Below are 25,891 nucleotides of genomic sequence, written 5' to 3'. Positions count from 1 at the left end.
TTAAAACTATGACATTGCATTTAGCTGACGCTTTTATCCAAAGCGACTTACAATAAGTGCATTCGACCAGGAAGATACAAACTTGAGGAAAACAGAATCATATAAGTACATCAGGTTTCATAGAGCCAACACACTTAAAGTGCAGCTCTAAACCAATCTCATCTTTCAACTGTACAAGCCGAAGCATTTTCTTTACGCTTCAAGTCATTTCTTCTCTCATATCTCTTTCACTTTAGACATTTCCGTGTATGAACATGATTACACAGCGAATGTGAGCTGTCAGAATTTTTGGAGTGCACAGCAGTACTGTATTGAATAGATCGAATGAAGACACTGATGATGAAGGATTGTAGCTCTTGGATTGTGCATGCATGTGGCTGCCCATCCATAGTTAACCCGCATCACTCTGCTGCTTTGAAAGAGGTACAGGGTATTTGGGATACTCCTGCCATGGCCCTTGAACAAGAAAGGCACACACATCCAAACTACAGTCTTTGATGAGTATGTTATGTCAAAGGTCTTAAATGGAGGGAACACATTTCCCCACAGGAAATCTATAAAGGCTAACTTCACATTAATGACCTTAATGCATATTTACCTGACTAGGTCTCCATGCAGCTGGACGTAGAGCCCCTGTCCGTCCCTCTGAGCACACAGCTCCTCCACTGTGGTACTGGTGGAGCAGAGCACCAGCTGCAGGTCTGTCTGAGGGGTGGAGGGGGCTTGTGGGCCAGAGGCAGGTGGCTGGGGGTCTACTGTCCCCCCATAAAGACACACACAGCCCCGCTGGGTGTCCCCCTTCAGCCAGTCCCGCTCTCTTGATCCAAATCTGGTCTTTCTCGTCACACAGCCACGACTCCCATTCCGCTTCATGTTGCGCTGCTGACACAGAGAGAGTCATTTTAACACACAGATTGACACCATAAACATGTTAACAACCTAAAGAACTTAAGGATGCTTCGAAAATGTACTTAAAGGTGTTATGGGTCTACCTAAATGCAACATCTGTGCTGGTAGATACAAATTGTAAACGTGTCAAGTATCTATATATTCTCATAAAAAAATGGTTTGAGGGCTTTTTGTGTCAGTACTGGAACTTAAAATGTGCCTAAAGAGCCTAAAAATGAGACAAACATATCTGAAATTGAATGAACATAATGCTGTATAAAAAAGGCTTGAAACTATACCATAACACTTCTTCTTGCAACCAGTGGAGTACCTTTCTCGCTGAGGATGGACTTTGCGACTGTGTTACGAACAGGTACCAGAATATCATGTTGTTGTTTGCTCCTCTAAATGATGCAATGCTAAAATATCTGATTTTGACATTAATAAGGAATAATACTGTGCTAAAAATTAAAGTCAGCCTGTCTTGAAAGGATATCCAATCATCACTACCATGACACTGCATGTCGTCTTTGCATTATACACACACACACACACACGCATGCACACTCAACAGTTTGTAAATGATGCACCTTGACCCCAAGAGATTCATCTAGTTTGGTGATTCAAAGGTGTCACCAATGTTAACAGAACATGTTTTTATCTGGGCCTCATTCATTGGTGCCATTCAGATGGCCTTTGAGCAATTTTCTGCTGATTGTGAAGGAAGAACACTTCAAAATAATTGGGTCTCTCTGGGAAATGTCAGAAGAAAGAGTAGTTTGGTGAGTAAAGGAAAGGTCTGCTGTACCAGCTACTGTGGCTGCAGTAATGGGGGGTTGATATACTGGTCTGGAGAGCTAAGCCACAAAGGGAACATTTTAATTTCTCTCTCTCTCTCACACACACACACACACACACACACACACACACACACACACACACACACACACACACACACACACACACACACACACACACACACACACACACACACACACACACACACACACACACACACACACACACACACACACACACACACACACACACACACACACACACACACACACACACACACACACACACACACACACACACACACACACACACACACACACACACACACACACACACACACACACACACACACACACTTCATGGTCTTGGTCTACAAATTAAGTATACTCGGCTTAAGCTAGTAAGTGGAACCTTACCTAAGATTATTTTGTTAAACTTCTATTTTCAAGGTCAATAATAAACGTTCACTTTCACTCCTAAATAGGTCCTGCATGTAGAGGATTGATTATTCCAGAGGTTAGAGAGGCAGGAATGTAAACAGAGAAAGGCTAGTTTAATTTTCCCACCTGTTGATGAAGAATGGCCACAGGGAAAGAATGAAGACATATACCCTTTCCTCATAAGCTATCATCAAGGTGTGTCTAAGGTGAGCACTGCTTGCTGCTGTGGAAACCTCAGAGGTAAACCCAGGGGACTAAAACACAGGGCAGCTCCCAGGTGAGGATATGTGAGGCAGGGCCAGGCTGAATGAGAGCATGCATGTTCAGTCAAGTCAGAGAGGATAAGATAAATATACTGTAAATGTAATGAGAAATGGACAGATAAGTAAAATAATAACAGAACCCCCTTACCCTTGTTCAGTTTTAAAGCTAGTCATTTCATTATGATACAGAAAGTAACTGTAACACTTACTGTATCTGTGGGATTTGAATGTGACCCCTGATTAAATTAACACACCCGGGTGCATTTTCTCACTGATACTCAAAAGCATGAAAAAGACAAGTTGCCTTCGCATTGACTGTTTTACGGGTCAATGGGCTCTGTTAGAATAAATATTTTAACATTTCACTTAAGCTAAGTGAGCTTATTAACAGGGTGACGTTCTTCCTTTAGATACACGAGAAATCTCAACATTGCATACACATTTATTGAAGAGCAAAGCTGAGATTGTGTGTGTGTGTGTGTGTGTGTGTGTGTGTGTGTGTGTGTGTGTGTGTGTGTGTGTGTGTGTGTGTGTATAATGTGTATCATTGCCTTGTGAAGCAGCTACCTCAGGGACTTTTATGTCATTACACATCATGTGTCTTGCCCTAAAATGTCATAGAAGAACTGTTAAGCAGTGGGCCTTCCTATAAAAGCCCTAACAACCTACACTGTGTGTGTGTGTGTGTGTGTGTGTGTGTGTGTGTGTGTGTGTGTGTGTGTGTGTGTGTGTGTGTGTGTGTGTGTGTGTGTGTGTGTGTGTGTGTGTGTGTGTGTGTGTGTGTTAATTGGCTCTGGTACATTCCTCACCGAGTGGCAATAATCTACAGATCAATCAGTAACTAGAGAATATCAATCACTGGGTATCACTGCCATTACATACTATTACACTTTGCCCTGTTTGAATCACCAACTGCAATGTAAGAAAACCTTGACATGTAACACAATATTGACATAATTGTGGAGCACCTTGTTTGAATGCACTGCTGCATCACAAGTAAATAAATCCTGTCGTTTTGACTTGCCTTTAGCACCCGGATCCCCGTCGCAGCATGAGCTCCGGGACCACTGCGGCTGCCGCGACCTGCAGTCTGATTCAGCCCCGCTCGGTGGAGCACCGTGTCCGGCTGCCTGTCAATGCAAGCCCCGTTATCTCCGACATCACCTCCTTTCTTGATGCCTGTTTGGGTGTTAGTCGCCACGACCGCTGAATTATTATCCTCGTCCTCCATCGCCATGAATAATCCCTATTAAAAGCGACAAAAAACAAGAAGTGTCGTCCCGGTACGCGACTGACAAATTCCCACGGAGCGGTGCACATTCATCCCGTGTCGTTGCAGCGACGCCATATCCAGACTGAATCTGACTGCTGTCAGATGGGCCTGCTGGAGAGCTGATCAATAAACATTAAATGGGCGGGTTCAGGGTATTTATTATTCAGCAGCCACGGTCCTTTTCTGAGGTCAGAGGCGTATTACATTAATCATAATGTAAGTCGTTCACCACGATGCAATTCATAAAGAAAAATGACGTTATGCCCTTGGAGGGCGTGCTTTCGTACCTATGTTTCGTACTCGCGATGTTAACTAGACTGTACTCGTGATCATAAGCTATATCTGATATGATAGGGCTTCACTATCTATAACATTAATGTAACAATACTCTGTCCCGTTTTCTATGAAGAATAATAACTTTATTTATATAGCACCTTTAATGCAAGATTCAGCCCAGCTTATTTTTCTTTACAGAGCAAGAGATAATATACAAAAAACAATAAAAATGTAAAGTAGAGTGAGAAACATCAATAAAAACAAGTTATACAAACAAAACAGAAAGAGAATTACATTAATGAATTTAAATTGATTTTTAATATTCATTCACTTGGCTTAACTGATGCTTAATTAATTACACATTAAAGGTGGGGTAGGTACATTTGAGAAACCGGTTCAAAATACACTTTTTGTTATATTCCATGGAATGCTCTTAACATCCCGATAGCAATGGATATGTGAGTGCTTTGACAAAAAATCCATTAAAAAATGTCATCTGTGGAAGCCGTGGTACTGTAAAAAGCACAACCAATTATTATAGCCGCCCCGACTAAAATAACTGGATGGCCTACCTGCCTGTCAGCCTTCCATCGGTGCACAAATTTATCTCGTGCCCTCATTGGTCATGTGCGCATTCGTGTGTGTTGGAGCAGGGGCTCTGTAAGGAAGTGGCAGATTTTTTCCGGCTCTGTATTACTATTTTCAGCGCACTCGAGCTAGTTTCTCCAAAATTACTTACCCCACCTTTAAGTTGTCTGTTATGCAATAAATACAAATAACCTTTGGGTTGCCAAGTTGGAGGAAATCCTTTTCGAACTCCAGACTTTTTTATATAAATGAATGAGGTTTCTATGACCTCTTATCTCCTGGAGAATAACTGAGGAACATCAGGACCAATATCAACTCAGTAACATATTATCTTATAAAACCTTCAAAATAGATGCTAGTGACATTAAATTGCGTTAAATATTAATAAGGCCATAAATTAAACATTTCAAATCATAAATCAAGGGTAAATTGCATTTACACACATTGTTGAAACGAAGGTCAGTTTTTAAAATGAGTTGTTCAGGCCAAATGTAAGAGCTAACGTTAAGCTAGTTAGCATGCTACCTAGCTTGCTAAATTAGTTGGACACAAACAATTAATATTTTTGCTAGTTTGCGCCTTTTCCAATGCCATACTTTAGCCGTTGGCTAACATTAATCTCATGTGCTTGTTTATTACACATTGAAACACGTTTCATTCTTAAAATGTACATAACTGAGCTGAGCTACTTTAACATAGTACAGGCTAATTCATGTTGCTTTGATTGAGCTAAACACAGTAAAGTTAGCATGATTACATTATTTTAAATTGTACTTTACCAAAAACTTGTAATTCAATGAATTTATGTTATATTATTTTACCTTTGTTTCACACTGCAGCAAACCATCATGCTGGAGGGTGTTAATTTTCATGTTAGGTGGGAACAATTATTTGGGAGAAACGACTGAAGACATCAGAAGTACAATGACCGATGATCTGTAGATGCAGGCTAGAGGTAGAGGACTCATCACAGACAGGTGGACTTCAAACCTGATAAGATGTAGCCATGTAGCCCACACAATGGCAGGCAATTGCAAAAATGTTATGTATATTGCAGCACTTACACTGAACTAAGTGAACTGGAAGAGGTTTCCTACAATTTGTCTGTAGGCCTACTTAAAATCTAGTTAATTTAGCTTTAATAATTTAATTCATGTTTTTATTACATGGTTTATAGGCCTATGCCTATAATGTCAAAGAAAAGGATAATCTGTTTCTATATTTATGTTAATGTTATGACACATAATAGCCCTGTCTAATCAATAACTGTAACCTAGGTACAGGGGTGAGAGGAGTTCAATAGGGTTTCTTTATTGAATAGCTATCAGAATAATGAATTTCAAAGACTAAATAAACCTATTAATTTGAACTGGGAAATTTAGCAAACTGTAATTATTATCTTGAACAAAATGAACGAACACTGAGCATACCGGTTCTTTTGATTTGTAATGGTCTATAAAACCTAAACATTTTAAAGAGATGGCTGCATTTATAAATGGCACAGCAAAACATAAATGTATTCTAATAACCCATTCCTTAATAATAAAAAAAACAACCTTAATAAGCCCATCACTAAATTAAATAGATCAGACAGCTATGGTCCACCCTGAAACCAAGAAAACAAACTGTTTTTTTATTTGACTTTTTATTCGCTTGATCATTTTCTCCAACCCAAAGACAAGAATACACAGCATAAATTGAAAATATCCCATTTAATAGTTTACAACTTTTCATCTTTAATCATCATTTCATACTTTCAGTCTGACATACACACTCACCTTGAAGCCATGGAACTGAGATTCAGTTCAACATGTCAAAGTTGACTGAAAGAAGTGAACCTCATGCCTTCACCCTCCCCCAACAAATCAGACACTATATTGTTTTACAGTCAGGACAGGCCGGGGGAGTTACAAACAGATTTTGTTTTCAAAATACAATGGATGCACTTTTTTTGATTCAACAGGGAAAGTGAACAAGGGTGGCAATACATATGCTCTCCCAAGCCCTTTACACACTGATTAAGCCATCAAAAAGAAAATTAAGTATCCAATTATCCAAATCACGGATGTGCATTTTCATCATTCTTAAAAACAATAACAGCATTGTGAGCACTATTTGAACAACTTCCTATTGTACATGTTAGTACTGACCCATGAATCTGGTGTGACAGACTTTATAATTCAAACTTTTCTTGCATTTCAAAAAAGAGTCTCAGGTCAAGTGTAGAAATGACGTTATTTACACTGGTTTTCACATGCAGCTCAGAAGCTGAAAGTTGAAATTGCAGCCAAAAATCATGTCCTATCTAGATAAAAGACATGTCGCAGGCTATCACGCTCTTATCAAGCATGATTATTTTCTCTCTGTTTCGCAATCATTCTCACACTCACACACACACACACACACACACACAAACGCTGATCACACCGCTGATGGGTATTTGTTTCCGTTTCTTTTCTTCCTTTTGAGTTACAATTGTCCAAAGCACTTATGTTGGGTTCATTATTTCCATTTGTACATTTAGAAACTGCATGGATTTACGGTATCATTGCAAGAGCTGATCAGATGTGATTAACATGGATACATACTTGTTGAAGAAGACAATACAAACAACACCAACCAAAACATTCAGGATTAGATGTATGAAACTTCCTTTTCCATCTGTTTTGCACAGCTCCCCCTTGTGGTTTTTAGCTTGTAGCACAGGCTTGTTTTGGGGCTGGTAAAGCAGCACACTAATAACACAAAATCAAAAAGGTAGTAACAAAAAAAAAACAATCCATTGCCTTCCTCTCTCATACCCTGCCATGATTAACCGCCATGTGAAGTTGAATTTCAAATAAGGGCTCAGACATGATGCGTTACAGCTCCTCCTGCAGTGAGTACAAAGAAAAACTGAAAGGTCTGTCACGCAGAAGCAAATGACATCAGTGAGAAGAGAGTAATAAAAGAAAGCGATGAGAAAGCCAGGTACTGTTCAGACCCAGACATGGAAAGGACACTGCTGCTCCAACATACACATCTTAATCCACTTAGCATGTAATACAACTTCAACCAGCTCCTTTTCAGACAAAACTCGTCAATTGAAATCTACTGACCAAACTGGGAAAAATAAATCAGTGAGGTTAGAATTCTCTTAGAGTGGCATTACTTGAAACACAATGCTTTTAGAAAAAGTGCTGGACATGGCAGACAACAAGGTTACCAGGCAACCACGACAGCTTTCATGCCAGAACCACAGGGCATCAGTTCACAAAATATTTTGTAGGTCGAGGGGAGTTTGATAGTTGAACTTGTCAAGAGTGCAGAACACTAAACACATTAGACCCAAAGAAAGAGTTACATCGAGACAAGAAATCTGCTCCTCTTCGCAGGAGGGCGTGGATACATGAGGCGTTTAGGGGCAGGGAAGCAGATGAAGGTGCCACTTCTGCTGCTGTGCAACACTGTGCTTAGGTTTCTCAGTAGTACAGTACATCGTTCAGACAACATCTGTTACGATAGATCTTCCCTCATTTCAATATCCAACAGAACCCCCGACAAGCAGCCTACCATCTTTGTAAAAGAAGTAAAGATGACACATCCGATCATGAATGAAGTAGGAAGAATAGTAAATCAAATGCAGCTCAATTGCATCCTTTTAAGGTTCTTTTTGTACATATATGCATACAATTATACTTCCTAGCTAATCTTTTAAGTCTTCATGTGGGTTTTATTTAATTTGATCAGCTTTTGTTTGTTTTACAACTATATACAATGTACAGGCAGCAGATCATATATCTTTTACAATGAGAGAGCGATGATACAGGGAAGTCTTTATAGACTAATGGTGACTAGATTAATTTAGACAGTATACATTGTGAATAATTGGTAATTTTAGAAAATGGTATCTAAAAAAATGATGAAAGATAGTACAAGAGACAAAATTGTAAAAGCCCTCAATATATACAGAAAAAAAGCCAATATAGCATTTGTCAACAGAAAAACTGAAATAATTTCCTCCATATACACATATCATAGCTCAAAAATATTTCCAAAGCTAATAGTCTCTCTGATTTGGTCACAGACGTAAGGAGATAGTGAAGCATAGTGAAAAGAAGTATACAGCCTGATTAAACATCTGAGGATCTAAACACAGCATCGCAGGGCTGCTGGTCTGAAGTAATGACATGAATAACTAACATTCGTTTCTCATGCAGATGCTCCCCTTGATTGCAATGTATGACTAAACAAAGCTGTCAACCCAATACAACTGAAAGTGAACAGAAAGAGATAACATTGTGAGGTATTAAGGTTACTGTCCACGACAGCATGGTCAGAATTCTGATTTGAAGACGAGAGAACCGTTAGGAACAGTCACCACAGAACGACCCGTCACAGTACCTCTCCAAGTGACGCAAACTCACACTTCAACATGTGTCTGCCGGGGGACCTTAATGATATTACACTTCAGTACTTTATACTGGTTTACAAACACTTCGATGGCAGCCTATCAAATGTTTACATCTATGTAGCTGCCATAATCTTTGAGATTTGCTTTAGGATTTTTATCAATATCATCCAACAGGCATTTCTAATGGAAAGTCTGCCACACAGTATAGCAATCAAGATTGAGTAGCTATAATTATGTTTTTTTGTCAAATAGACATCAAGGTAGTCCAGTATAAGTTGGTGACTGATTATAAACTAATTATGAGACAAAGAAGTGAAAAAGTTTAACTTATTATATGAGGTGATTCAAAATCAAAATCATCAAGACCATTTCCCTCCGATCGAAAACACGATCAGCGCACAAGCGGACTTACAAACGAAGCTCAAACAGAACTCAATAGTTCATGGGCTTTTATCTAGCAAAGTCAGAAAGGCACATCACTTTGATATCAGGCATAAATAATTAAGTCAAATTACTGCAGAAATAAAACATACTTCACAAAAATAGTGCCATTAAGATGAACATCCTTAAAGAAGACAGCCATGAGAAAGAAGAGTTTAGGGAGAAAAGCATTCAGTGCATGTAACTACATTCATAACAGGCTTCATTTACATGTATGTGCATGGTGACTAAGCTCAACCAGGAGAAACACATCTGAAATGTATCGGAAGAGACAAACGCAGGACAAGTTTATACGCAGATTTTAAACACAAAGGCGATCAGCTTATCTTCAGATACATTTCAGATCTGGATGAAATCCATCCTAATGAATAAACCTCCCCAAACTATGCAAAGCAATTAACCGTAGGATGTATTATACAGATCTTTAACTAAAAGCTACAGATGAGATGATTTCAGGAGCGCCGTGTGGGAAAAGCTGGAGCATGTTCTCTGAAAAACCAGCCGCAGGTGATCAAAGCGGGCATGTTGGATGTGTTTATGCTCTTATCATTGTGACAAAACAAATGTAGACTGCTTCCTATAGAAACATAGGATAAAGACGCCTACTACCAGAACCTGAAGTTCCCCTCCGAGCTCGAGTCAGGTGTGATGTGATCCTACAAATGCTCAAACATGCTTTAAGCAAATTAATGTAATTCAAAATGAATACAACTCTGACAAGTTATATCACTGATGGTGCGTAGAGGGGTTACAACTGCACTAAGTAGACCTTTCAAAGCGTTTTCTGCTGCCATCATATGTACTGAAAGGAAAGCCAATCATAAATACCAATGGAGCAAAATGCTTCAACTGCATTGGAGCTAAATTATAAATTAAAACTATGGTTACTGCAGTGCTCATAGTGGACAACAGGTTTTCTCTACAGTGACTTGAGAGGAGAAGTGTGCCACAGTAAATGGTGTGCATGTGTGCTTTTGTGTGTGGTAATGCTTTTGGGCAGAGGGTGTATTACTACACAAAAGACATCATGGAAACCAATTAAGAAAGAAAAAAAGAGAAAGTTCAGTGATTGATATGTTTTCCCAATTAATCTGGTGATGTCAATAGTCAATAGGGTCTTCGTAACATCTGTATCTCTCTCCTGTGTTAGATGCTCTGCTGTTTCCCATGCAACTGGAGGGCAGCTGACTGCAGTGACGTCACAGGGGGGTCCGTCGGAAGAAAGGAGGGAGGTGAAAGAAAAATCTTTTTCATAGTTCCCTTGGTGGGGGGCTTTTAGGAGCAACAGAAGCAGCTCATCACTGCCAGGACTGAGGGGGGAAGTTATTAACCTCAGCCAGGTCTTGCACGGGCGAGCCTTTGAGGGTATACGTCAGCTTGATCCGCATTCGTAGCTGTTGCTGAAATGTGGTGAGGGGGATCATGTTTATAAAAATGTTTGCAAATCATTTGACACTGGCACTTGTCTTAAACGTATTCTAAATGTTCTTCAAAAGGACAACAAAATGAACCAAACTAAAAAGCAGGACAAACTCACCTTCTGTGGGTTGAGCACTCTGATGACCTGTGTGACAGTTCCCTGGTTGAGTGCTGGGACAACGTTACTGCTAGGGGAGAGGAGCTGCAGCTGGAATGTCTGACAAACAAATACGAGACATTATGTTAGATGAAAATATCCTGACACCCCATGGACTCTTACAGGAGCAGAAGGAGGGATGCTCACAGTGCGCGTATGTGTGTCTATGTGAGGGCTGGGCGATATAAAGAACATCTAATATTACAATATATTTTACCAAATACCTCAATATCGAACATGCTAAATGATCTAAACCCTCTACGGCCAGAAGACAAATGCTGTCAGAAAAAATATATGGTATCAACATGGTCTGTCAGACGATGGATCACTCATTTTATCATCATACAGCATTTTATTGCATTAGCACCTTCTGTCCACTGTGGTACAACAAACACACTTTTGTCCGGTAAATTAAGAAAAAATGAAACCACTTTACTGTAATTAGGGCTGCTTGATTATGGCAAAAATCATAATCTCGATTATTTGGGTCAATAATTGTAAATGCGATTATTCATTGACTTTGAAAACATCCATTTATTGGAGAAAAAAAAATGTGAACAGTATGTTTTTAACAGTTGACTACCCTGAACTTTAAGTATAATTCAACTGAAAAACCCACAAAAAAAAAATATTTAAAAAAAAAAAAGTAATAATCGTTTTATTTCGATTACGTTGTTTTTGTAATCGTTGCAAGCCATAATCGTAATCGCGATTAAAATACGATTAATTGAGCAGCCCTAACTGTAATGCAGGAAAAGACGACACTTAAGATATAACGATATCCAAAATCTTATTAAAACATTGATTGACAGCGTTCAAAAGTGATGAGTTTCAAGCTTAAATTACTCAATTATGTAAATGATGAAATTGGAAGGATTAAGCGAAATAAATTTCACTGTGTTTCTGATGATCTATCATGGCTGCCAGATCTCACCAACAAACACATCTCAAGCTGATCTTTCTCTCTAGACAAATAGACTCAGGGTGGTGCTGTTGCCAAATGTGGGATTTGTAGAATGATTTTGAATGTTTTATAATTTCATGTGTCTTATTTAAAACAACTTAATCTGGTGTAAATTCTACACTTCACCATTATGCATTTGAGCGTTTTGAAATGCAGCCACTTAACATCAATGTCACAATGTGCCCGCTTACCTTTGGTACTGCAGCCTGAAAAACAAACTCTGTCATGTCCGCATCTGCCGAGTTGGAAGCATGGATGGTGATGACGGCGACGTTTGGATTGGGATTAGCTCTCTCAAATGTGAAGTCTATTTTTAGGCCGTTCTTGTTGTATGCCGTCATCGGAGGAATAGCTGTGTGGAGATTTCAGAGAAACAGACCATCAAGAGATGTAGAAATACAAAATCTAACATTTCAATAGACGTTTTATGGCAATCCAAGGAAAGAAACACACAAAAATTGATTTTATACACAAGGACAAAAACACAGACTTCCATCTAATTGGGAGCAGATTGGGAATGGGGGTAACAGACTCTCACCTGCAGTTGCTATGTCATTAAACAGGGGCTGAGAGGAGAGGCCGTCCAGGAGGAAAGAGGGTTGGGAGGAGGGAACAGAAGGAGCTGGGGTTGGGCCACCTGGAGAGTGGGGACATCCACACACATGGGTTTTGGTTCACTTTTTCATACCAAAAGGAGACAGTGTCAGCACTAAGTCACTGCTGAAACGGAGCAGGCACATGTTGGACATCACATTCACCCTACTTTAAAATCTGAAATGGGCAACATAAAGCTCAAAGAGAGAATCCTACCACTTAGTGAGAGGTCGCCCAGGAGGTCCAGCAGCTCTCCTCCAGCTGAGGCAGGCTTGGTGGGCATGGTGGTCTGGATGACTGGCAAATCATTACCACCCAGCAGGTCTAATAAATCATTAGCCTGAGGAACAAAACAAACATGTCAACATCATTAAATACCTGCAGTATCTATGTTTACTCTATAACACATAATTAATCATTATCAATAGACTTGCATTCATTATTTTCCAATTTCATCTAAACCATTTAAAAATCTTTACAGTCAAATTACTTCACAGTAAGGATCAAGTGAACTTTTTTTTATTTGCCAAAAATAGCTCATGGTTAAAAGTATTCTGTTCATTCCAAACAAAGTGTATGGTCCTTAATATTCCCCCCAAAATAAGGTATTTAAAACTGCCCTCACCTGATTGGCTGGCTGGGTGACAGGTGGTAGATGTTTCGTTTCCACAACAGAGGGCTCCGTCTCCCCGTTTGTCTGCACAATCTCTGTGGGGCCATTAGTAGCCGTTTTCTCCATAATGGGCATTCGCTCAAGGAGAGCTGGCCTGAAGTCAGGGAAAAGGCAAAGAGTAAGCAGAGAGAAAAACTGGAGCAGAATCCTTATCTACTGCACTATATTGGATCTGTGAGAATGTGGTAGTAATGCAGTTTTACCTCATGTGGTCGTATTTCTTGAAAAGAGCGTTGTACTCCACAGCTCGCTGCTGTAGCTCCACATCGATGCTACTGCCATATATTGAGACCACCTTCTTGATCCGGCTGAAATAAAAAATAAAATGTGAAAGGTTAGAAAAGAGGAAAAGTAACATGTGAACTTTTTTTTTACCTTAGCACCCAAATGTCTAAGAGGCCATTACTCACTTAACACTGCTGAAGCGAGTAGACAGCTTCATGATGGCGGTGAGGGAGTAACCCCGAGTCACAGGTGTGGACAGGTTGGACACCAGGAGGCCTTCCAGCACGTCCAGGACCTCATCCTCAGTCACCTTTCATCAAAAGGAAGAGAAGAAAGGACCATCTGGTGACCTAGTGTTTGAGGTTCCTGCATAGTTTGGTCTTTAATATGTGCGCGTGTGTGTTTTTGTGCTACGTGAGGGAAGGGCAATCAAGATATTCCAATATATTTGACCAAATACCTAAAAAATCAATATTGTGACAATATTGTTGATAATTATCTAAACTCCATAGTCAGGAGAAAAATGCTGTCAGAAAAAAATATATGGTATCAACACGGTCTGTCAGACGATGGATCACTCATTTTATCATCATACAGCATTGTATTGCATTAGCATCTTCTGTCCACTGCCGCACAACAAACACACTTTTGTCCGGTAAATTAAATCACTTTACTATAATGCAGGAAAGTATGACACGATATCGAAAATCGTACACAATATCTAGTCTCATATCACAACATTGGTTAAGAGTGAGTGTGTGTGTGTGTGTGTGTGTGTGTGTGTGTGTGTGTGTGTGTGTGTGTGTGTGTGTGTGTGTGTGTGTGTGTGTGTGTGTGTGTGTGTGTGTGTGTGTGTGAGTGAGACCAGGATTCTCTCTCTTGTACCTGGATGGGCTCCTCCTCCTCACACTGTCCGGACACGAGCAGGTCTCCGTACTCCCCTATGCACCAGGACGCCACCTGCACCAGAGGTTGCTACAGAACACACAGAAACACAATTACACTCTGCTGCGCTCTTAGGCTAGTGTGTCTATATGAATCAAAGAGAGGTAAATAAATCTGATCATAACCCAAACCACAGCTGCACTGACCTGGGAGATGTCGTCCAGCAGTGCTTTGTAGAGTCTCTGCACTGTGTAGGCATGCATCTCCACGCTGTTGGTGATGAGCTGGATGAGGTTGGGAACAGAATCGTCTCGCACGTAGCTCCCTGCCTGTAAGGATTACCACAAATGTTGTAATGAACAATGCTAAAAGATGTCTAATACCAGTTTTTATGAGGTACTCAAGGTAAATACTTATTATTATTATCCATGCTGAGAATCAATTACAAGCAACAATCAAAGGCATTACAGTGTGGGTGAAATACGTACTGTTGTCAGGACTCTCATAATGGTGTCTATGTGCCATCTTTTCGAAGGGGCATACCTTGTAACACAAATTAAACAATAATTAGTTGCAGCAAAGCACTGAAGAATAATCCTGAAAATGCTAAATTATCAAAACTCTCTACAGACAGGAGACAAAAGCTGTCAGAAAAAAAAAAATGGTATCATCATGGTCTGTCAGACGATGGATCACTCATTTTATCATCATTCAGCATCCCATCTTTTCTTGGTCCTTGACGATGTCCATTTCAATCAATGTACGAGAGACATGCGATTTGTTTTCATTCTACGACTGCAGCCGAGGTCACACTGGATGTGAACCCAATTATGACAAAGCAGCTGAGCACAGGTTTAATGTGTGGTGAAGTCTGTGTCCGTACTTCTCTGCAGCTAGAAAGACTCCTGATGCGCAGTCTGCTTTGAATTCTGGGTCACAGGAGTCCAGGAAGTAGAGCAGCTCCTTCATCATGCCCCTGATGTTGTTCCCGTTCACCAGAGCAAAGCTCAGCTCCATTGCACGTCTACACAACAATGAAAAGTAGCCAAAGGTCAGAAACAACAAGGCTAAATATGAATACAAATGGCATTGTAAATGAAGTAATGGGTGGACTTGAGACTCACCTCTTGATGGACACATCCAGGTCTTTTAAACAATCCACAATGGTGCTCCGATGCCTCTGCACTGCATTGTGGTCCGTCTGTACCGTCTTTAGTAGAGATGTCAATGCCACGTATCTGGAAGGGCAATTTCATTCAAATGTGAATAAAGGCTTTTTGGAGGACTCGATGTACAAGGTCAGCTTCTGAAAGCACATGAATTACCTTATATTTTTGTCATTGTTAAGAAGGAAGCGACCGAGTATGTTAATGGCCAAGACCTGGAAGATAAAAGGCATTTAGGCAAAAGAAAAGTCTATTTAAGCTCATCTGAAGCTTTCCTTTATATGAATTTCACTCACCCTCAGTCCACTTTCCGACTTGATGTCCATTATGGTCAGTACAGTCTCGTAGAGAATCGCATTGCCTACATTTTTACTCGTCTCTGTGTTCGTTGCAACCTGTCAATACAAACACCACACATTGTCAAGAGAGCACTCTCTCTAGGAAGCTTTTGGCCCAAAACAGAGGATGTGTAATCCTAACCTGTGCAAGAATGTCATTCATCGCTTCACTGGAGTCGTCATCACCCTTGCCTAAAATCCGCAGTAGTCTCAATATCCGCACCTAAGGGGGAAAAACACAGTACAATACCGTGAGTTCAATTGCCAAATGTAATTCACTTTATTGATCCCCAAAAAGGTCAATTCTGGTCTCACGAGCACAACTCGCCTGTTTAAAATGTAGGTGTGCGATTATACAATTCAATAAACTGCTAAATCCTTGTTTATTCAAAATGTATCCACACCAATATAAGGACATTTTTAGCACTTTTGATGATAAAACAGGTTAAAACATTCCTTTCATTTACTCTGATACTTCTGAGAGAGGCCTTATCACAAGTTCTGATCATGGTCGCTCATGCATCGAGCCAATCCAACAGTCTACAGCTCAGGGTACTTGTCTGAAGAAAGAAAGGTTTACCTGCAGGAAAGGGTCGCTTATTCCTGACACATCATGCTCAGGAGAGTATCCCGACATGATGAGGTTCTTCAGGATTCTCACCAACTGTGGAACCAGCTACAAAAGACAACAGAAAGGAAAGGTATCACAGTAGTTTTTTTTTAAAAAGTCTATCAGATTTCATACTTTGTCTTTTCAACATATAACATTGTCTTCATTCGATTTCAAGGTAATTAGTTTGTGATTGGTAGCGGCAGCCAGTCATATGAAGAGCAAAGGGTTTAAAATGTTTGCCTTTTTAAGTAGAATAATAATGTTGAGTCTACATTTTTTTGTATCTCTACAAGTCAAAGTGAGGTGATTTAATCAAAACAAATAGGTTAGAAGATTTCAAGTCTCTAAGTAAACAAAGGTATATTTAAAAACGAGATTTTGATTCAATGCAGACAAAAGCAAAATGATATAGAAAACATCCCGTCCGTTTTAAGTTCTGCCCTTTGTAAACGGTTTTCAAAATGCAACCTAAGAAAAGCACGATGGGAAACAGACTGCTGGTTTATTAAGCTTTAAAATCTGAATATTATGCCTCTGGTGACAAAACGTTCTCGACTGGATTATTTTGGAACACTAATGATAATCCTCTAGTGTGAGTAAGACGACAAACAAGCAACCCAAAATGCCAAAGTGGTGACTTAAAGACATTTTCTGACACGACAAATAGGCTATACTCTAACAGTGACACAGATACAGTGGGAATCATCTGTTTCTGGTGAAAACACCTGTGGCAATCATGTGAAAACACACCACCCAATTGCTTTCAAAACAGTGATCAAATGAGTTGCAGATTAGGTTCAAATGACACTGAAAATAATAGTGGGAAATGTATCCGACAAATGGACCATAAGATTATTTTACAATATTCAAAACACTGACGTAGTATAATGAACACTTTACAAATTGGAAATTCAAATTATAAATTAAAACACAACATGAAATTACTCAACACAAATTAGGTTACGTCTGAGTGTGAGGGGTGATTACTATTCACAGCATGCACCAGCTATGAGATCAGAATGTACTCTTACCTTCTCATTCTAACACAATGCAGGAATTGTAACAAAGACAAATGACAGAAAAAATATGAGGTAGATGTTAGGGAGGGGAAACTGGAAATCATTCACTTTCAGAGAGCTTAAAATAATGTTAAGATCATGAGCATGAGGGGTGGTGCTTCTGGCACAGTTTTACACCTAGAGGAGGAAAGGGGACAGCAGCAGTTGAGATACAAGAGGAAAAGACAGTGGTAGGAGATCAAAGATTGAGACATACTTTGAATGTAGAGAAAATAACCTGGAGCGCGAACCAAGCCTCACAAGTTTAACATGTTTCTTATTAAGCTTAGCTAGACCAAAAGGAAATGTGTGAGCAAAAGGAGAATGAAATGTGACGTGAGCTTAAGACGAATGCATACGTTTCTAGTCTGTTATCCTTTGGGTGAGATCATCTGTTAATACCTTTCTGAAGTGGGACAGCATGTCAGGACTTCTTTCACACATCTCCGTCAGGAGGACAACTGACGTATGGAGAACACCTGGGGAATAGACAGAGTTAGAAAAACATGTTAAACATCCCCCATTTCTTCTGAGTATTCCAACATAAAAACCCCAGGGATCATGTTGGTGGGTGCCACTGTTAGGTCAATTAGAAACAAAAATGATACGATAGGGCCAGCTTTAGAAGTTATTTGTGAGAGAAGTAGAAGTAGTTGGAAGGCTTATAAGTTGCTAGGTGATGTGTTGTGACAAAACTTTGGCCAGGTTCAACTTTGTTGCAGGAGCCCTCCGCCTTGGCAACCCTGCTGAGTCAATGCAGTGTTCTCATTGAAATGAGTGAACATGCTCCAGTACTGCCGCTCAGTGCTTTTATCGGTCTGAACACAGGCGTGATGGCAACAATATAGTCCGTTTTAAACAACGTCTACGTACTGTGAGCCCATATCAGTCAAGAGGTAATCTGCCATGCTGCGATTAAGATTTGACTTCCACACATTACAAATCATGTACCAGGCTTTTTTTCTTTCCTCGTGTATCAAGATCCATGCTAACAAATTGCACAGCAGCCAAGATGTCAAACAGTATGATGTACTAGCATACATATGATTAACCGCCGGGGACATCAGGTGGCAGCACCATACATCTTAAATATCTCACACAGGCTAATCATTTCACAGTGACGTGTTCTGAATGTTACAAGGATGAAAATTCATCATCAGCTCTGAAGCCACAGATCCCACTCATAAATATGTCTGACAACAGTTTTAAACTCATCGCGGCTGTTTGACATTTTCTAAGTAGAAAATGATGTTATTTATTTCTAAATGTGATCCACATCATTGGTTTGTGTGTTGGTATTAAAGTGAATGCTAATTATATAAACGTATGATACGTGGTCTAGTATAAATATACATCTTTACAAATCCAACATGTTGATGGATTATCAGTTTGTATTTGGCAATTTAGCTTGGTACATGTTTGTGTATCTCATGGCCATGTCACACCATCCAGCATGTGAAGTAGAGACACCATTGATCTACACAATAAGCTAAAGAAATGCTTCTAAAGAAATCTACTGCATTGCCACACAATGACAAAGAAGTGATTTCAGTACCATTACAAAAGATATTTTCCTGTGACATACTGAACTGAATCTCTTCCCTAAGTGGGGTACACATCAGCCCCAGAGTGTATGACAGACTCATTAATCCCTCTCTCCTCTGCAAAGGACACCACAGAAAGGACACGCACTGTCCAGGTGTTCTGAGCAAAGCACCTTGAGTGAGTGGCAGGGAAAAGGACAGCGTCTGCATTCCTGTCGGACAGGCACATTTCCTCACTGGACAGAAACTGCATCCTGACAAACCGTTCACACTTACCATGGTTTTTCTCACTCAGCAGGTTTTTTGTGGCTGGAAGGAACATTTCCATAAGTTCTGGAACCTTCCTGATGACGTGAACCGCACACAACGCCGCCTGGGAACAAATATTTAGACACGAGACACTCAATGAGGAAAACATGGGACACACTGTTTCACTCTTTTTAGCCTACATGTCCACAGTTATTGTAGAATAGTGGACCGCACATTTTAACAGTTTAAGTATTCATACAAACATGCCAACAATGACGCTTACTTTTTTCCTCAAGTACGAGTTGGATGTTTTGAGCAGCTTCTCTACCTCCCCGGCCAGATCGCGGCACATTTCTGAGGAACCCATGCAGCCCAGAGTGCACAGCGCCAGGCCCTGGACGTATTGTGTGCTGTGATTCAAGTCACTGTGTGGAGAGAAGAGATGATAAATGAGCCATGGACACAAAGAAATAAAGATAAAAGATGATTGTTTATGACAGGTCCAGCAGCAGGTAAGGAGGATTGTGGGGTTTGTAAATTGCAATTTCACCTTACGATTTAAAACACAGGTTACGAATTGTATCTTTAATTATTTTGCATTTCTAAAAAACATGCTTAGGAGCAAAATGTAAAAATATATTTACGAAGGATTTTGCCTTCACTTACTTCTTAATGCAATTTGTCATTAGTAGGTGGACATCCTGCCTCTCGTCCAACAGCAGCATAGCTCCCAAATAACCTATTCGTTTGTCGGTGAACTTCTGGGACGCGATCAGCTTCAGGCACTCCAGCTGGAAATCAAGTGATCATGTTACAACACATTCCACAGGTATAAGCTTCCTCCATCGATGTTTGCCCATCGCCCAGTCATCCTCGTTCCATCAGTCAACATACCTGCCCAAAGTGTGCCGGGTAGCCCAACATGTGCATATAAAGTAGCTTTGCCACATTTCTGCAACGGTATGTATTGTCTTCCTCTCTGAAGGACGAGCGGATTGCAGCGCACTCTTTCTGGATCATCTCACGCTCCTCTGCCTGGGTCCTTGCTGTCCGGATAGTCCGGATCAGCTCCCGCAGTCTGATCGGAGCTGGCATTCTCTGGGACACAACAAGAAAAGATACAGGTTGGCACATTGCATTAGGGTTGGCACTAAACCACAACAAAACGGATAAGCTACACAAATAGGGAAAATTCCTATCTTTTTGATTGCGGACCAATTGTACATGTTATGGTCATGAAGTTATTGCTGTGGATGTAAATGTACACAGTATCTGGTTAACAGCAGAATCCACATTTCTCCCAAATACAGTATTTCTTATGTGCATGTAGACTGTTCTAAGTTAAAATAAAAAAATGGAAGTGTCCTTTGGAAAACAACCCAACTCCTTAAAACACCAAAGGCAAACGATTTGATTAGCATTTGTTATTGGAGGCAAACATAACTATTCCTTTTAGCGCTGAAATTCTAAATAGTATTCAAAGTGCAGAGGAAAGGCGAGTGGCAGCTGAAATGACATTCCCTCGTGGAAACCTTCTGAGAGCACACAAGCTTTAGGCCACAGGAGGAGCGTTAAATATTTATATGTACATGCTCAGTTGTGAGAATAAATTATATCGTGTTTACAGTATATGGACCAACACCCAAAAATTACCATTTAAAAAAAAATAGATCACTGAGCATACTTCTTTAAAACAGGCCTCAGTCAAGGTGATCACATGACTGAAAGCTGTCCTGTGTTACCAAGTAATATCTAAGAAACTCGTGTAACAGAATTGAACTCAAACAAACTCTCTGATGGCGCAGGGCGTGCCGGTTTTTCTATAAAAGGGAGTATATCAGCAATTCTTAAGTAGCCTACCAAGACAAGAAACTAGGAGGCAGGATATGCATAAAACATCTGGAATACTGATACAGAATATTATAAATCTGTGGTTTAGATGATGATATCGATATCTTCAAACTCCCAGTGGAGAAGGAAGAACACTTTTTAGATCCTCTTTGGATTGTCTCTATCCTTCGTGCTTGATTTTTCAATTCTAATCAAACTTTCATGAATGATGGTCACTTATAAAGAGGTTCATTTTGTCTCTAAAATCATGAAGACTGTCTTGCAGTACTTCATTCATTTGACTAATGAGTTGTTCTGCTGTTCGGTGGTATTGGTTTTCAATTTGGGTTTTTTTAATATTCATTTTGTTTTGTTTTTCTAACCCTCAGGATTAAAAACGTGCCAATCCTTTTGGGAAATGCTTTTTTGAACTAAAAAACCTGGAACACTTTCAAAGGTGAGATTAGACACTTTATAAACTTCCCCCTAAGGTCTTAGATGGCAGTTTAACACTAAATACATCTTTGTGTTGTGGCTCTTTCTGTTATAAATAACACTGGTTCATATTAAGCATTTGTGTTATCCAGAAAGCTAACTGCTATTGTTCTGAGCGGCGCCTAGCAGTAAGACTTATGGAAACCTTACTAGATCCTGAGCTGGATAGTTGCCAAAGAGCTTTACATGGAAAATCAACACCAGCTCCTGTTCCCACCGGACACCAACTCAACAAAAAGAAATCACTTGAGCATGTATAGATTAAGGATACTGTGAAAAATGTTGCTTTAAATCGACCAGAACAAATACGTGTCCCTGCCTCTTTAAACACCTGTATAATGAGAGATTACAACAGTTTTATCTGCATTAGAAACAAATCACTTTACCTTTCAATTTACATGAACTCTCACTGCTGAGATTAAATGAAAAATGTGTAACTATGCCAGTTCAATAAGGGAAATAAGGATCCAGACATAATCGGGAAGGAGAGCATCTTTTGTTACATGAGGTGGTGGTTTGTAGTGAATCTAAAACTCACTGATCAAAAGAGGAATGGGGTGGGTGGTCAGGAAAGCCACACTTTCATTAAGTCAAGGATCTACTCTCCGTCTTAACGCCATTTAAATTACCTGAGCTGAAAGGGCCTAGTTTTGGGCCCCATAAATAATGACTCCTTCCTCATGCTGTGCTTATAATCAAATGAGTACAGGTTAAAGAAGGTAAATCCAGCCTCTGCTGAGAGCTGAAGAAATTACAATACCTCTTTCTCGCAGTACGGCATATTCAGTCATTCTTATTATCAATTATTACCATTTGTATTCATATCATCACCATTTCTTGAAAATGGAACAGCGCAATTAGTTTGAAAGAAAACAATTAGAAGGCGGGATTGAGCACATTGAGGTGGATTAAAGACTCAGTATCTGGGCAGCTATAGCCTCAGGTTAACTCACCAAGGTCAGATTTAGTCAAAGACAGACAAAAAGGCCACTGTGCTGCTGTGAAGCCATATCACAGATTTAGGTGGTGTTCACAAACAGTGCACCTGCAGATATCTGGCCTGTGTGACAAGGACAAAAGATGCAGGTCCACCCCCTGCGCCAAAAGGTTAAGGAAAAAAACACAACAATAGGATTGTGATATTTTTAAGCAAGGCATCCTATGTCTATTCACCCAAGAGCTTTACATGTCTTTAAACCAACAACCTGACTAATGCTATCGTTCATCAACACCTCTTGCTTTTACGGGTGTACTTTTCATTTTCTGTGAAATGTTCACAACAAGCTTTTACTGTCATGAGACTGGGAGAGCCAGCCCAGATTAGCTTTGCACAGCCTGACAACCAGCAACAAACAAAAAGCATGCCACACCTCTCTTGTTCCACAGGGAGCAATCAACCTGCAGTCTGAGACATCCTAGTAGAAGCATTAAATAATGGAACACAGTTTTACATTAGATCATTGAACACCATGAGGCCTTGAAAGGGAAAGCACAGATTCAATCAATATCCACTACAACCCCTTTTGTTGGGAGAGTTGCACAGTTAAGCTATACTAAAAGATCATCAGACAGATCAAACATGAAGAAAATACAGAGCCACCGGTGCGGAAAGGCTTTTCCCCACTCAATTTGCCAAGCTGTTGAAAAATGTACTTAGTCTCTTTCTCACTGTAGTGCTCCCCATTATATGTTTCATTTGTGTCCACTTGATTGTCTCCTCAATGATTTCCTGTTTGTGTTGTTATCATGTTCTGTTGCCTATTAGCCTTTTCTTTTTTTTAACAAATTGAACGGTGTCCTTGGGTGTCATGAAAGGCGCCTACAAATAAAATGTATTATTATTATTATTTATTGTTGCGCTGTGCCCAACTATGATGCAAATAAAATACTATCAAAAGGAGACAATTCTATTACTTATAACACAAACTATAAGAGATTATCTAGTCAGAGAACAACAATGTGTAGTCAAACATTGTGTCCTCTGCCTTTGTGGAGAATAAGAACTGTATTTGATAGTCAAAATATTATGGCCAGTGTGTCACATGTAAACATTTTCAGTCACCCACCAAAACAGAGTTGAACTGCGCTGTATGGCTTTTCAAGGGGTTAAAAGGTGTCTGATGTTTACACTGATGACGTGCAAATGTTAGTTGCTTGTATACAACACTGTTTGCAGCCCTCCCACCTTCCTCCTCCTCCTCCTCCTCCTACTGAAGTCCACTACGACATATACAAGTCAGTAGAAACAGTCGAGAGTCTGAGCTTAATATTAACTAGGCCTATTTGGTAAACATGAGAATGAATAACTAAACCGGGAGAGGCACTGCAGTAGCTCAACCAACAGGATCATCATGGAATTCAAATGAATGTGTGCAAACGAGGCTTCAAGTCTTTAACCAGACGCATCATTTCGCTACTCTACTAAGCAGTTGCTGTAGAGGCTCAGTTAACATATACCAATAGTCATTTATTTGCAGTTAGGTTGCAAACTAGCAACCAGACAAGGCTTGTAAAGATATACAATCTAATGCTGCAAAACCACTACTAATGCTACCTCTTGCATTACTTTCGTCGCCACTGATTTTGTGGATCTGCTGTTACTATATGGGAGTAAAAAATAGAAGAAATGTCTGTATCGAGTAATGTGTTAACCAGAAAGTGCAAAGAACTCTTCTGATGTCAAGAGAATATATATATTTTAACGCAGGAGCTATTTTCCATTCAGTCAGTGAACAAAAGTCTGATACTTCCTAACTGCTGTTGAATAAAGCTCCACTTCATGCACCTGCTCGGGTACTTATTTTGCCAAAAAGTTACTAACCACATGGCTGTTGGCAGAGTAAAAGGTTATGTTTTAATTAAAGTCGTTGCTGTCTTGTTTCAGGCAGTTGTCATTTTATTACACTGACGTATTAAACATCACAAAGGACACATTTGGATTCTGTTCAATCCTGGCTTTTTCTTCACCACAGTTTTATATTAGACACCGGTTTCCTGTAAAACAGTTTGTTCATAACATGGAGCTAGTTTTTATTTAATGGCACTTTTTTCCTTCTTGCAGATATCATAAAGGGATGTAACAGAAAAGTAAATCACCCAAATTGTACGTCATGCTCATTTGATAACTTCCTACTTACTTCTGACTTCCTTAACGTTAACCCACACATTGCATTCAATGAAAATAGTCTTCCTAAGATGACGTATAGGAAATATTAAAATGTGTGTTATCTTAATGTTACTGTGTTCAAGAAATACGTTGTCGCCATCAAGAAGCAAACTTGTGAAACTAGAGTAAAAAGCAGTTCACGTCCTTAACATGCTAAGCTAGCTATCGTTAGCTTCCTGGAAATGTAAATGAAACGTCACATTATTGGTGAAATGTTTACAAAATGGTCAAAGGTTAGAAACGCCTAATACAATTACAAACATTTAAGGAAAACGTACAGCGTGTATTGCTACTTTTGCAGATACAAATTACACCTGCCAAAAGTCTGCTAACAACAAGCTACCATTTGTATTTTTCAATGAAAGGGCAGCATATCAGGTTGACACCACAGCAGTAGCTTCACCTTGGCTGACATGATTTTGTAAAATTAAAGTTGATATTAACAGCGTTAGCACAAATTGTCGAACTAAAACGATAGGCCATTTACAGGCTGGGCATGACACCTGCATCTGGTCGACGATTGATCTGGACATGATGCAGTTTTAGGCCTTCTTGGAGCATTTGGATTATCAGGCTAGCGCCTCCACGGTGGCGTTAGCTAGCTACCTGACGACTCGTTTGCTTCTCTGTTACCTAGCCCGAATATTGTCTAAACTACATGGCACATTGTAAGGAACCTTCTAGGTGGTTCTCTATATAAATATGAAACTTAGAGTTGGCATAACATGTTGTCACGAAGATTATGACTGGGTGGAAAGCCACTCCACGTAAATGGCTATTGAGCTCCACATCCCTAGCCCAGCAGGTAGTTAGCACGGCTATGAGACTTTAAGCATGCTAGCTAAGTTAGCTGCTGACAGGCACAACCCCGGTGTACTGAGGGCTGCGACTTCCTATGCAGCGACACAGTGAGAGTTGTCAACGTAGATACAAGCAACCCCCTGACAGTTATTCACACGTAAAGACATTTTCATACATTCCTGCCGATAAATTATTATTAGAACATACTCACTAGCCGTAATGATGCCAGAAAATAGCTGGAATCGTCTCTATTAGCAATGGAGGGAGGAACACACTAGACATGCAAAATGGTGGCTACTCCAGCCTCAGCACATCTACCGCAGGCGGAGGGTTACACTGACATATCCCAGAGGT

General features: G+C 39.9%; 2 protein-coding genes across 4 annotated transcripts in view; both read right to left on the bottom strand.

The window, feature by feature from the left end:
- The window catches only part of phlpp2 (PH domain and leucine rich repeat protein phosphatase 2), a 34,725-nt gene extending 30,804 nt beyond the window's left edge, over window positions 1–3,921 (bottom strand). Inside the window, exons 1-2 of the mRNA XM_079662673.1 lie at window positions 3,414–3,921; window positions 599–879 (exon numbers count right to left, since the gene is read on the bottom strand). Coding sequence (XP_079518799.1) covers window positions 599–879; window positions 3,414–3,626 — 494 coding nt within the window. The 5' untranslated portion in view covers window positions 3,627–3,921. The remainder of the gene's footprint in view (window positions 1–598; window positions 880–3,413) is intronic.
- Window positions 3,922–6,219: 2,298 nt separating this feature from the next.
- Window positions 6,220–25,888, bottom strand: ap1g1 (adaptor related protein complex 1 subunit gamma 1). Of its 3 annotated transcripts, none has more exons than XM_079662410.1 (23): window positions 25,749–25,888; window positions 20,140–20,343; window positions 19,912–20,036; window positions 19,529–19,670; window positions 19,273–19,369; window positions 17,855–17,931; window positions 16,362–16,457; window positions 15,924–16,004; window positions 15,740–15,838; window positions 15,603–15,658; window positions 15,402–15,515; window positions 15,161–15,301; window positions 14,766–14,820; window positions 14,484–14,606; window positions 14,278–14,367; window positions 13,578–13,702; window positions 13,371–13,475; window positions 13,120–13,261; window positions 12,711–12,834; window positions 12,439–12,537; window positions 12,092–12,252; window positions 10,898–10,996; window positions 6,220–10,760 (listed from the first exon to the last, which is right to left on the bottom strand). In XM_079662410.1, exons 2-23 carry the CDS (start codon window positions 20,338–20,340, stop codon window positions 10,659–10,661), a joined length of 2,454 nt encoding a protein of 817 aa, XP_079518536.1. In that variant the 5' UTR covers window positions 20,341–20,343; window positions 25,749–25,888; the 3' UTR covers window positions 6,220–10,658. The 3 variants fall into 3 exon arrangements, with proteins under 3 accessions (XP_079518536.1, XP_079518538.1, XP_079518537.1); XM_079662412.1 differs by having other exon boundaries at window positions 6,220–10,754; XM_079662411.1 differs by having other exon boundaries at window positions 25,745–25,842.
- Window positions 25,889–25,891: the final 3 nt, after the last annotated feature.

This window comes from Notothenia rossii (genome assembly GCF_949606895.1).
Source record: "Notothenia rossii genome assembly, chromosome: 2".
Taxonomy (NCBI): Eukaryota; Metazoa; Chordata; class Actinopteri; order Perciformes; family Nototheniidae; genus Notothenia; species Notothenia rossii.
This window is presented reverse-complemented; position numbering and strand designations above follow the sequence as displayed.

What these genes read in the sequence shown, in the direction of transcription:
- ap1g1 (XM_079662410.1), bottom strand. Translation starts at nt 20,340, where the DNA reads ATGCCAGCTCCGATCAGACTGCGGGAGCTGATCCGGACTATCCGGACA. An exon ending in GTCTTTCTAGCTGCAGAGAA is followed by an intron (nt 14,821 to 15,160) that starts GTACGGACACAG and finishes TTGTGTTACAAG; the next exon opens with GTATGCCCCTTCGAAAAGAT. An exon ending in TCACCCAGCCAGCCAATCAG is followed by an intron (nt 12,835 to 13,119) that starts GTGAGGGCAGTT and finishes TTTGTTCCTCAG; the next exon opens with GCTAATGATTTATTAGACCT.